This window comes from Medicago sativa, chromosome 7 (genome assembly GCF_051527215.1).
Source record: "Medicago sativa cultivar Bolivia chromosome 7, Bolivia_mono, whole genome shotgun sequence".
Classification (NCBI taxonomy): Eukaryota; Viridiplantae; Streptophyta; class Magnoliopsida; order Fabales; family Fabaceae; genus Medicago; species Medicago sativa.
The window spans coordinates 89,148,098-89,162,306 of record NC_140755.1 but is presented as its reverse complement, the minus strand read 5'-3'; the positions used below and the strand labels follow the sequence as shown (position 1 = coordinate 89,162,306).

The following is a 14,209-nucleotide window of genomic DNA, read 5'->3' as shown; positions in this document are numbered from 1 at the left end:
AAAAGAATGCTATTTAAATTGAATATATTTAAAAACATGGCGCAAGTTGAACCAGGCTTATCCGAAAGAGAAGAATGGAAATTTTTTATTTTGGGTCCACGCACAGCGCAAAATTGCAAATAAACTCCAATACCTATGTAGCACTTTGGTGCCATTAAATCTGGGCCGTATAAACACATTGTCATTGCATCTGGACCACATAACACATCTATCTTAGTGTTATTAATGGCTCAGATTTAATGGCACGGTGTCATTAATGACACCAAAGTGCTGCCCAATACCTAGAGGTTCAAATTATTTATTTATTAATTAATGGTACCTAGAGGTTCAAATTATTTATTTATTAATTAATGGTGTTGGGATAGAATAGTTCATCTAATATCAATAATCCTTTCAACAAAAAAAAAATCTAATATCAATAATGTAATAAATATGATATAAATTTACATAGTTTTCAAATGTCACCAACAATATAACATTTTTCCCTAAAAACAATATAACATTTTTATAATCAAATTTCTTAAAGGGTATAATTTGAAGAATAAAAAATTTAGCCCAAAATCATATATCTCCTCTATACTCCCTCCGTCCCAAAATGCAAGCAAAAATGGGTCAACAAATTCAACCCAAAAACTTTTTATTGATCATCAGATTCTGCACCTTCTTGAAATGTAAAAAAAAATGTTTTAATTTGGTTAAGGAGTTGCTGAACAGACCAGTAACAATTCTAAAATCTTCTACTATTTATCTCCTTCCAAATCATATACAGGGTCACACTCAACACCATTTTGTGAGTTTGATGTATATCAGTGTTCCTGTTGCAATGACCATGAACATACTGCAGAATAGACCGCCAATTGCAAGTATTGATGCTCATATTCATCCATTGCATAGCACTTGACCACACAACATCATCATATTCACAAGGAAAAAACATACGAGAATGAGTTTTATTATCCTTTTTACACTCAATAAATCCAGCTCACACTCCCAACATAAAAAAGCTCTTTTATCGAATTTAAAATCTTGGACTTGAATAAGAGAAAATTTTAACTTGTAACCCTACATTATTACCCCCCATCCTTACATTTTACATCAAATATTTATTTTTCCCTCTTATATAAAGTTAAAATCATCATTTTTTTTTATATTTGTCCATAGCTTTTTCTTTTACAGCTTTCCTGTTTAAAGAGGGAGAAATTGAGAGAGTGCGTTACAATACAGTACTGGAAAACGTTTTTTTCGATTTGATTCGCTCTATCGAAAAATATTGTATATAAGCTTTGATAGGCAGGGGCGATTGGTAGTATAACCAAGGGGTAGCAATGGCCACCCCAAAAAGAAAATTTGAATGAGTAGTAGGTATATTATATTTGGCTACCCCTAATAATATATATTTGGCTACCTCAAGTTTGATTTTAGTTGAAATAATTTTGTCTGACTTTGATTACTTTTCAGTTGAACTTTGAATTATTCGATCCCGTCTCGCAGAAATTGAAGAATCTATCCCTGATAATATTTTTTTTTATTAAACAAAGAAAATATTACAATAGCAACAAATTTTAATCTGTTACTGTTAGTCCAAAACATGTATCATATAGTCCCAACATCCTTCCCATTAGTATTGTTATATTAAAATTATAATATTATTAATTTATTGGTAAATATATTGGACAAATGAAAGGAAACAACGTATTATTTAAATTGAAAAGAACATTGCAAGTCACTTAAACTCATAGGCAGTTGTGGATGAATTTGAGTCTTTGAAAGATCGTCGAGTTCAACTTTAATAAATAGCTACTATCACTTTTAATTTTTTTCATTGTTGATTTTTACCTACAATCATTTGTTCTGTTGTTGCTTTTTTTGATAAAATATCTTGCTTTTACATTTTTGATATAATCCCTTTTTATTGCTTTAAGTGTATTTTATGAAGTACATTTTATATAAGAAATATATATTGTATTATTTTTTTTTTGTTTATTGGTTAAATTCACAATTAATGTTTTTTTTAAAAAAATTTATATATGGCCACCTCATAAAAATATTGCTAGCTTCACCGCTGTTGATAGGATTTACCAAATAACTAGATTACACTTTCTAGTATATTCCATAAATCCGAAAAGTTTAACGATAGATTTCCGGTTTGAAATTGATACCGAAAATTTGCTACAATGATTTCCGTTTTTTAATTTATATTTTATTTAGTTTGTTTTTGGAAAGTTGCAGCAATGTTTTCCTGGTATTTTTTATATTTTGCATCATCATGGTTAATTTTTTATATCATCAAACCGGAAATGTTCAAGATAACTGTTCCGGTTCTAATATTGGAAATTCGTTATTTTAGATTTCCACAAATGTTTATAACAACTTTTCGATATTGATTTAGAGTTTTCCTTGAAAGTTGACCAAACCAAAAACATATTTTTATAGTTTTTGAAAGTAATTTGTAAACCGAAAATCTTAAATATAGATTTTCGAAAAATACATATCTAGATCATAATGTAATTCATGCCGAATTCAGAAAGGCTGAAATTGATGGTGAAAATTAAGATGTAAAAAATTAAATGGTAAGAGGTAAAGTTTGAAAATAGGATAAAAGTAAATTATTCTAAATTAGACTATGATTCATGAAAGCAGGTATTGGCCTATTGGAGCATGACAAGCTTATGTATGACATGTCTCAGTTTCACGCTGTTTACTTGTTTATTTAGAGTGAGGTAAATTATTCATGTTATTACTTTTCATTATAAGGTGATTAGAGTTTGAAGATTTTGACAACCTTGGACTAGGTGATATCGTCTCACCAAGAATTTTATATATAGAAAAACGATTTTTTAATGTATGGCGATCGGTCACCAAGATTGAAGAGCTAATTTTCAATCAAGTAACTTCTAGAAAAACCTACTATTTATAGAAAAAATATTTTTTTTGACAATAACATATATAGAAAAAAAAATTTGAGAGGGTAGAAAAAAGATTGTTGAAAGTGTTATTTAGAAAAGTATTAATAATTTATAATTAGTTAATTTGCTCATGCATTGTGCAAATAAAAGTTTAGTTTAGTTGAGTAATAATGAAGGCAAGAAGGATAAAATAAGTTTCATGAGTCAAAGAGAATTAGAAGATTTACAATCCACTTTTACAGTGTGTTTGTTACGCGAGAAGTTGGGACGAGAGAGAAAGACACGAGAAAAATAACATCAAGAATTCTTCAAGAATAAAGAGTAGCCAATCACAATGCACTATTTGCCACAATTCAAGGAGGTGTGGCTGAAAAATAGGAAGTTGACAAATAAATCATCCAATTAAAATTTGCCAACTGTGTCTTGAAAAATTCTTGAAGCTATTTTTCTTGAGAAGTAGCATTTTCCGCAAAGAAAATGGTTACTGTTCACGTTTGGCATATCAAAGAAGTATCCAAGAGAGAATAAATATGACTGGGTCCCACATGTTTTTTCCTTCTCTCCAAGGTAGCGAGGAAAGTGGAGAGAGCACCATTTAGTTTTTGATTTTCCAATATTGCCCTTTTGTTTCATGTGTTTCACACACATTGTTATGTAGTTTTTGTTTCCAGACTTCAACATCATGTACCTACCCACCACGTGATTAAAATAAAAAATTTAATAACTAAATCAATAGTTAACTTAATTATCTAAAATAGTTATAATTCAAATAAGGCCTACAAATAAATGAAAATAAAAATAGCTAATAAAAAATTATTGTGAAGGAACTTTTTTAAAATCAAGGTTATTTTTGTACTTTTATTAACAATCAACACTTCTCTCTTCTGGAATAGGATTCCCTGCTGTAACAGCAGGGTGCTGTAATCAGTGACAGCCGTCCGATTAAGTTGGATGGCAGAGATTGTTTGAACTAAAAACACACAGTTTTCAATCTCAACCGTTCGATCTAAGATGAATGGCTGAGGTCAAATACAGCGTGAAACTGCGTGCTATTTTTACAGCAGCAGAACCTGGTCCCTCTCTTCTCTGTTTCTCTTCTCTTTCTCTTATACCAAACACTACATCAAATCTATTCTATTTCTCACCTTTTTCTCTCTTCTCATACTCTCTCCTACCTATTTCTCTCTTCACAACTTTTCTTCTTAACCAAACACATTAGTCACCATATTTTACTTGAAGTAGGACTTTAGCCACCTTATTTCACAATATATTTTCGTCTGCAACTTTCGCACATTATTGCAATTTTCATCCTAATCCAGATTTTGGACCTCCAAAATGGTAATTTTAGGGTAATTTCACAATATGTTTTATAATTTTAGGGTCCAAAATTGATAATTTTTCGTATTTTCCCTTCAAATTCCAAGTCGTGGCAAACAATTACCACTTTTTAAACAGAAATAACATGTTTGGGTCTTAGATATATGGATTGGACTAAAATTGTACCAATGTCTGAAACTTGTGAATCAAAAACCTCAAATTTTAAACGGAGTGACTAAAATTTGATTCAAGAAAAATATAGGGATCAATAGTGCATTTAAATCATGTATGTAACTTTTTCTTTTTTAATAAGTCACATATGTACTAATCATCCATAATTGAAATCCTCAAAATATTAGTTGTGATCTATAAGCCACGCATGCCAACAGTTAATCTAAATAATATTTGAAAGAGTTTTATCATTTTTTTCTGAAAGTTATTAATGAAAAACTCATCCATATTATTCAGAACAATGTTTTAAATGAAGAAGTAGTACTTGCTTTTTTTTAAGGAAAAGTTATTACATATTTATGGAAAAGCATCGATTATTTCGATAGGATTATGCGGTAAAAAGTTAGAATTGAATATGAAAGTTAGCAAAACAAGCCCATGTGAAAGAAGCAGGTTTCCACTTTTATAGCCAACTATATATGATTGTTCAATAGACCTCTCAATTTTTCTTTCAATTGGATTGTAACTCTCAATTAATTGTTCTTGTAAGTAAATTTCAATTGAGTCATAACTTTTAACTGATATATTTTTTTTAGGGTTAATTAAGTAAATGGTCCCTATAAATATTCAGAATTTTGTTTTTAGTCCCTACAAAATAAAATCACACTTTTTTGTCCCTATAAAATTTTCCAGGAACATTTTTAGTCCATATAAAATTTTTCCATCAGCATTTTTAGTCCCTAAAATGCTTAAGAAAAATGTTACAGGAACTAAAAAGTGTGATTTTATTTTGTAGGGACTAAAAACAAAACTGTGAATATTTATAGGGACTAAAAACTTAATTAACCCTTTTTTTAAAAACATGAACAATTCTAAGAGATATCTATCAAACAACCATCCATCTACGTTTATTCTCTCAGCCTGTAAAGGTAATCTAGCCAGAAGGTCCTGACCAAATTTGCAATGCCAGATAAGCACGTGTTAATCTTTTCAATACGTACATATAATTATTTCTAATTGTTTTACATGGCTGGTAATGGAATAGACTTGTGAATGTTTATGCAGAATCTAATTGACTTCTGAATACATATCATTTCTAATTGTTTTACATGGTTTTTAAGTTTACTGGGCTTCCGCCCCTTGTATGTAGCTATAAAAAAATAATAGTAGCTTTATGAAATAGTGGGTTAATGAATTAGACTTAGGCTCTGTTTGGTAAAATTAGCTGATAGCTGATAAGCTAGCTGATAGCTTTTAGCTGATAATCTAGTTGAAGTGTTTGGTAAAATTAGCTGATAGCTTTTGCTTTGAATAATAAGGGTAAATATGGAAGAAAAAATGAGAAGCTAAAAACTATAAGCTCAAAAGCTACTTGAAGTAGCTTCTGAAAAATAGCTTATAAGCTCCTGAAATAAGCTATAAGCTCGTTGTACCAAACAAAGCTAAAGTGTTACCAAACAGAACTTTTTTTGTTAAATGAGCTTATAAGCTAAAAGCTAAGAGCTAAAAGCTTTTTTTTTGGATTTACCAAACTGAGCCTTATTATTAGAAATTTGAGTTTAATGAGCATGCACCTTCGGTGTAAACATCTAATGAGATATCACAATATTTTCATATCACATTATTAACTTCTAACTGCTCATACAAAAGTAGAGTGATGAGGCAAAATTGTCGATCTTGATTGGATATTAGTGTAAAACTGTTTTATACTTACGGTGCATATTTTTCAAAGAAAAATGCTTTATGTAGCGACAAAATACATGCATGAGAACCCACGAATTCCTTATCACCCTTTGGATATTTATCTTTTTGCTAACTAATTCCCCCCATGTTTTCCTTTCCACTGTTTGATTTCCGCTATCTCCGCTCGTTTACTTTCGCCTCATGCTATATAGCACTTCAGTTCTTCTAATCCTAGAACTTAATCAACTTGTACTAAAAGCTTAAAATTATCATCAGTTTTATTTAGGTTAGGCAAGTCATGGTAAATTTAAAAATGAAATTTATTAACTATTCATTTTGTAAGGTTTTTTATTCTACTTGGCTCACTTTTATCTCTCTTATTACATGTTTGAATTTTATTTTGTAAAGAGACAAGGATGATTTTAGAAAACATTGAATTGATATTGCTTTTTTGGGAAGTGCTCGAGTAAAATATAGTTTTCATCTCAGTTGAAGTAAAATGGTTTTCATCTACATACAAATAATTTTAACTTGAAGCTGAAATTTAAAATTTGTGCCAAAAATTAATTTTTAACATCAAATTTATTGTTTCATTCATTTTTACTCGAATATATTTAAGCATAAATAATCTACATTAACCAAATTGATTTCTTCTCTCTCTCTTCTCCTTCTCTCTTGTGTGAGCCGTCACCGAAACCCTAATTTATTTTCCTTCATCCATCAAAGAGGGGTGATTTAGGGTCAATTTTTGACCCAAAATCACCCCTCTAAATCGTTTTTCTCTTTCCCTTTTATTGAAATAAGTGATTTTCACATCTATTTCGTTTTTCTTCCATGATTTCGTCGTTTTAGTGCGACGTTGTGTTGTTTGTCGTCTTTGTGCAGCATTGTTTGTCTTTTTTGTTTTGTTCAAGTATTTGTTTGGTTCAGATTGTCAAATCAACTTAGATCCAGTGCAGATCCAATCAATGACTTTGACGTCTTCAACGTTGCAGATCCGGAGAAATGGATATTCCGGAGACATGGATATAGTCATATGTGTAGGCTTTTGTACTTTGCAGTTTTATGCTATTAACATGGATGTTGTGAGTTTGTTTGCGGATTCATCCTTTTTGTTTTTAGCGAATTTGCATTGTATCGATGTACTCTATCAATTTGAATAAATGAATATCATTTATTTTTGTAAAAAAAAAAATCTACATTGATCGTTACTTAATAAAATTAATTTTGGTGAGAGTCCAAACAAACATATATTTAATTATCGTCACATGTTGGGTCAAGGATTGACCATCAACTATACAATAGGACCAGGGAGAATGTTATAGAAGAAGGAGAAGTATCTCATCATTTGTCAAAACATGAAGTACCTCATTATGTAAAATGTTTGTGAAGCAATTGATGATGGTCCTATATACAAGTAGATCTTACTTCAAGGGGTCTTTCAGCTTCGTAAATAGACAGAGGTAGCATGCATGCATATTGAATATAAGGGTACATATGCTTCATTTAGAAGCTTATTTAGAAAGGAAGGAAGAGCATGATAATAGTAGTTTTGGCCTCGCATGTTGGGATGACCGCAAAGCATGCGTTACTCGCATTATATAATGTGGTCGGTGGATCATTCCATTCGATCTCTTTTTCGTTTTCTTTTCTATTGCTACAAACTTTTCTCTTTTTTTTTTTTAAACTTAATTCATCATGTGACCAGCCCCCCTTTTTTCCTTTTTCTTTTTTCGGATCGTGACACTTTTTTGGTTGTATATAGGTAAAAATATGAAAAGATGAAAGCAATGTTACAAAGTTAACGGTAACTAAAGAAAACAAAATTATATGAAGTTCACCTTTGTTCGGTGTCAAGTATTTTAGACTCTCAATCACACTCCAAGCGCCTTCACATTTTGGACTCGACACTCGAGAGTTGAGTTCGGTGTTAAATATTTTGTGTCGTTCTGTCATTCAGAGCACCTTCACCCGTGCGTGAGCTTGATGCCCGGGGATTGAGTTCTATGCCAAGAATGTTGGTCTACAAGATTGTTGTCAAGCCTCACCAGGATAACAAAGCGAGTATAGATCGAGGGATCAACTGGATTTGTGCTTGGCAAAATGACCAGGGTAAGGAATGATTATTGTAATGATTGGTCGACTAGAATGAACATGTGACCATATTGCTATATGGCATAAATACATATATGACACGGTTCTTATTCAAACATTATCTGGAATATAATTGTGCCTCTCAAAGTCATGTTATTAGCATGGAGAACTCTAAACAAGAGGATTGGGACAAAAGAAAACTTGGTTCTTCGTTGAGTGGTTCCCCATGCTCTTTGTTGTGCTCAAGAGGATGCAAAAAGGACGAATCTATCAATACTATGTTTTTTAACTGCACCTTCTTTAATAGTATTTGGTCTTATGTTATGTGTGGGTTGGTGATTTCTGGTATTCTTCCATCTGATATTTGCATGCATGCCTTGCAATTTGGTGGCACGCATTTGTTCATGAAGAACATATGTTATTGCTTCCAAGTGATTTAGTTGACATGTATCTCAATTATTTTGAAGAAATGTTGTAATTATTTGCTCCAAAAAAAGCATATGTGTCAATATATGAGATTAATATTAATATTTTGTTGGCTATTTGTTATCTCAAGTCTATATAGATATCTAATGACGTTCCAACATGGTTATTATATAAAATTTCGATAAATGATTGGATCTTTACATACTTTATTATATTACAAATTTGGGTAGAACTTAAAATTGAGATAAAAACATAGAAAAGTGATGAACAAATATTATTAATGATTTGATCAATTGAAACTACAATGAATATAATGACCCCATTTTGTCATGTCATTAGTACAACTAAAGTTGTCATGTCATTAGTATTTTTTAATAGATCAAATACATTTTACGTCAAGGTTTTTCAACGTTTTTTAAGTAAAGATAATGACTTGCAATACTTGAAAGCTAAAATTAATGAAGGAATTTATACTTGATGAGGATAATTTGGCAAGAACATTGTGATTGTGTCAATATTTATATACTATTAAGATTGAAATAAGATACGATTAAGATAATATTACTACAAAAACATAACTTAAAGGCAAATAATGAAAACAAAATATAACATTTTACCAACTTAGAAAAAAATAAACTTAAAGGCAAAAAATGGAAACAAAATAAGCTTAAAAAATAAAACTTAGATGATTAATCCAAAATAAATGTCAAACTTTAAAAAATAAGCTGAGTTTTTAATCGAAGAGAGTTACTACCAAAAATATAAATTGAAGGGACACGTATTAAATCCATGGGGGCTTCTATGGTGAAGTTACTTTTGTGACTTTTTTGGAAAAGTCGCTTATGTGGCTTAATAGGAGAGTGCCACGTGGATGTCTTTTTAAATCGGTTATTTGGAAAAACGATCTTAAAAAGCTCTTGTTTTAAGAAAAAAGATATTTTCAATTTCTTTTTTATTATTGTTTTCATTTTTATTCTTTAGGATTGTGTTCCTTATTGTTTTCATTTTTATTCTTTAGGATTGTGTTCCTGGCTCTGATACCAGATTTGTAGTGGGTTTTTCTGCGGAATTTTCTCGAGCTTCATTTATAAGTTGCTCAATTTTTTCTAATCCCAAAAAGGGTTCTAAAAGAATTTTTGCTCTTTTCTTTTGAATCTCTGTGAGATTTTCTTGCATTTCTTCTACCAGATCTTCAATTAAATTTATATGAGATCTCATTAAGGTTTGAGCTCTATAAATTATTTGTTTGAATGTTATTAAATCATAATACCATTCTATATCACTTACTAAGTGTTGCAACCTAGTTTTGAAAAGTATTAATTCTGATTTAAGAGTTAAACCAGGCATTTTGACTTTTTTATAGTCTTTGATTAATCTTATTAACCTGTGTCGATAGTGTTTTTATAGAGTCTTGTAGCTTTTTCAGCTCACTTTCTTCTTTAATTTCGAAATCCTTTCTAGGTGGTTCAAATGAGGATGAAGCATCATCTTCAAATATAGTTCGAGAACTTAATGATTTGCTAAAATCTTTTTGATCTCTGTTTGGTGATGTTATTCGAAGACTTTGGCTTCTAAACAACGGTTTTTCTGTTTCTTCAAACATATTCTTTTCTGCTTCTATCAAAGAAAAACTATTTCTTGTGATATTTTTAAATATTGGTGTTTCCAAAGTAATTAATGGTGTAAATAATTCATCAATATGAATTGTATCTTTTCCTATGAATTCTATGCTATGATGTGAATTACTCAAAGCATAATTAATTCTGTAGTAAATTGTAAAAGGATGATTACCTTCCTTCATAAATGTTGAATCTTCTAATTTATAATGAAAAACTATAGATTTATTTAGATCTATATCTTTCAGGGATAATCCCATTTGTAAATTTATATCAAATTTTATCTTTCCATATTTTAGATTACATTTTCCTTTTGCAATTACAGCTTGTTTCTTATTTCTAATTCTAGAATCTTCTAGAGCTATTTTTAAAGGTGAATCAATACCTTTCATGAAGGTACTTTTGATTAGAATTTGAATGGTTGATATATGAATATAACCAATCTTTCTTTTTTCATTTTCAGAAAATTTTTCAAGTCTTCTATCGATTTGTTGTTTATCTATAGTTGATATAACTATTTTCCCATTAGTTGTTTCAATTGGAATTGCTTCCTCTCCTACCATTATTCCAAATTTTAGAATATTTTTTCTTGATAAAAATTCTTTAAGTTTACTAAACTTTCTTTTAAAATTTTCTTCAGCAGTTAAAGATAGATCTGCTTCTTCAATTTTATTATCTATTATGCTATCAGCATAATAACTAGATGTTCCTTCAAAATATGAAACTTCAGACATGTTTTATAATAATTCGTAATAAATTCATACCTGATTTTTTCTTCAGAAATATGGATTGGTTTTGCTTCAGCAATCTGATCTTCTTCAGCAGTTTTTTCTGCTTGTGTTGAGTTTTTCCCAACTCAGGGCGAATTCCTCCAGAGTATTACCTCAAGAATTCTCAGCAATAGTGTTTTACCACTATAGGACCACTAGTTCTTAAAACTAAGAGGCAAGCTCATATCAAACGATATAACTTATATTGCTTCAATTCATGGTGTCTACAAATGAGCTTCGAGGCCCTTATTTATAGGATGAGAGACTTACAAGTTGGCCTTCATAGTTGGCACAACGTCTCTTTCCTTTACAGCACACGAAAAAGAAATGACATGACAGAAAGAAAGCAACAAAGAAAATTATATTACATAATTGCCTTAGAGATAAGGCTTATCTCTAAATGGGTCCCATGCCCACTAATTTTCTACATTTTCTTCGTTGTTTGGTGAAACGTCACTGTCATACAACGATTCTTTGTCTGCCACGTTATTTATGTCTTTTGCACACCACTTGCATTGGTGTCCTTTGTATTTTTGAAAGTGTCGGCAGCACTCCTGTTGGATTGGGTCGGGTAGACGGCCCAAGTCTGCTTCAAGCCCACTAAAGTTTTCTTCGAACTTTAGAATTTACTGAAGGTGTTCTTCTTTTGCTTGTTTTCTTGAGTCACTGTAGACTAGAAAACTTTCTTTTGCAGTTATTACCCTGAAGTTTGGTAATTTCACTCCAAATCTGATGAGAGTATCATAGAATTTTTCCATTTGATGCAGAAAGCATTCTGGTCTTGGATCTACATCTCTTCCATCATTTGTTGGATATGAATGATTTGAAATGCCAATCTTTATTAAGTGTCTGGCTTTAATAACTTCATCGTCTTCAAACCATGGATAAGTTGAAGTAAAGGATAAAAAGAACTCTTTACCTTTTGCAAAGTTATTGTTGAATTTATAAGCGATATCGCATATGTCTTTTGGAAGAAGTTCTAATTCATGGATCTTCTTTCCTGTGTTTTCTTGAAGATACATTGTTTTAATCATTCCACAATCATAGAATGATCTTACCAATTCCTTGCCTATGCCTGGAACTGTTACAACTTTGACTTCTATCCCATTGTTGCTAGGATAAAAACATTCTGTTTTTAATTCTTCTGAATAGTTGGTTAGCCATCTCCAGTTTTTGTAGTAGTCTCCAATGGTGACTTCTTTGACGAACTGTCTTTCTCCATAGATAATTTTATCTACAGATATCTTCTTTTTTGTCTCCATTTTTGATGGTTGGACTATGTTATTGGCTGTTGCAACTTCTTTGTAAACAGCGTTGTAGGCTGCTTTTGCTTTCTCAAGAGTTTCATAACCCTTGTATCTGACATTTTTGCCTTGTGTGTGAAGTTTTGTGGTTTCCCAGTTTTGGTAGATTCCTTTCATGGGTCCATCAAAAACTACATAAGCCAATTTCTTGCCTCCAAGTTGACTATCGATCTTTCGGCTTATTTGCTGATCAATGGATTCTTCTTCTTTTCCATTTTTTCTTTCATCTTCTTCGACTTTGTCAACCCAAGATGTCTTTGGTAATTCTGCAAGGACAGTTGTTGGGTTTGTTGAGGGTTCTTTTGTTGGATTCCATCCATTTGGTTCTATTGATTCAATTGGGATTTTTGACTCTTTTGGAGCTGAGTATTTTACATAGTAGTTGAATTTTCCAGAATCTTGACCTAGCAGATCCCAGTTTTCACTATTTTTAGATTCTGAAACTATTGATGTTTCTTTTTTACAAAGTTTTTCAAGGTTTTGAATTGTTAATATCATCTCCCCCTCTTCAGAAAGAAGAGTTTCTAGACGATTTTTTGCAGAGGCAATTTGCTCCTGTTTTTGTCTGAGAGAATTCTGTAGCGTCTTTATAGCTGCTTCCATTCTCTTGTCAATGCATCTGCAAAGCAATTCTTTTCAGATTTTATATATTCAATATATGGGTGAAACGGTTGGAGTTTCATCTGCCATCTTACAAGTCTTCCGTATTTATAATTGACGCGAAGGTCATATTTCCAAAATCCAGTTACATATTTGGAATCTGTTCTTAATAAAAATCTAGTTGGAATTAATTCCATTTGCCATTTTGTTAAAACTTTAACACAACTTAATGTTTCTAATTCATGAATTGGATACCTTGTTTCGGTATCTGTAAATGATCCTGAAACATATTTACAGAGTAAAAGATCTTCATCTTTTATCTTATTTTTAATATTTTCATAAGAATAATCAATCTTAGTATCTTTTGATACCAATTTTTCTGATGAATCAGATAGTTTGTCCAATTTCTCTTTCGAGCTACTAGACTTAGCGTACTGGGTTACTCCAGTATCTTTCATTCCTTGTTGATGGGTTACATCATCAACATAGTTTCCCGAATCATCAAGATTCAGTATCGCTTTACCATTAGGTAGAGCTCTCATACAACCTGCCCAGGTTGTTTTATCAGCATCAATCTCAACAATTAAAAAATCATTTTCTGTTGGATTGTATAAGCTGGGTAAAACTTTAATTTTTCTTTTAATAGTTTTCACAGTTAAAGTATCTTGTTCAGTCCATGACCATGGAACCTTTTCAGATATCTTTTTCTGTAAAAATTTTCTTTCAGTTGCCAAATTTTTGAAAAATCCTTCATTGGCAATATAATTCAAACATCCTAAAAATCTTTGAATTTGTTTTCGGTCTTTCAATTCATCAGGGAAAGCTTGAATCTTTTCCTGAACATGTGGAGATAAATCGAGAGTGCCATTTTCTTTAAAAATAAGTCCTAAATACTCGATTTCTTTTTTGGCTAATTGTGATTTCTTTTTTGAAATAACAATTCCCTTTTCTGAAATTCAGTTTAAAACAATTTCTACATCTTTAAGATGTTGTTCTTTAGTTCCTTTTGTAAAAACTAAAATGTCATCAATATATGCCAAACATATATGTTCTAATCCTCTAAGAGCATTATCCATAAATCTTTGGTATATAGATGGTGCTTGTTTTAGTCCAAATGGAAGGACATTCCATTGGTAATGACCTTGTGGACATGAAAAAGCTGTTAAAGGCTTAGTTCCTTCTGAAAGTCTAATTTGATAATATCCTGATTTTGCATCAAAGGATGAAAACCAATCACATCCTTTTATTTTCTGCAAAATATAATCCTTTCGTGGTAATTTATAAGAATCTCCGATTGTAGCATCATTGAGTTTCTTATAATT

The 14,209-nt window shown here is 30.9% G+C and overlaps 1 protein-coding gene across 1 annotated transcript; it reads right to left on the bottom strand.

Moving 5' to 3' along the window:
* Window positions 1–9,954: 9,954 nt before the first annotated feature.
* On the bottom strand, window positions 9,955–10,947 carry LOC146909954 (uncharacterized). Its single transcript, XM_085730318.1, has 2 exons — window positions 10,148–10,947; window positions 9,955–10,063 (listed from the first exon to the last, which is right to left on the bottom strand). The coding sequence occupies exons 1-2, from the start codon at window positions 10,945–10,947 to the stop codon at window positions 9,955–9,957; spliced, it is 909 nt and encodes a 302-aa protein (XP_085586444.1).
* Window positions 10,948–14,209: the final 3,262 nt, after the last annotated feature.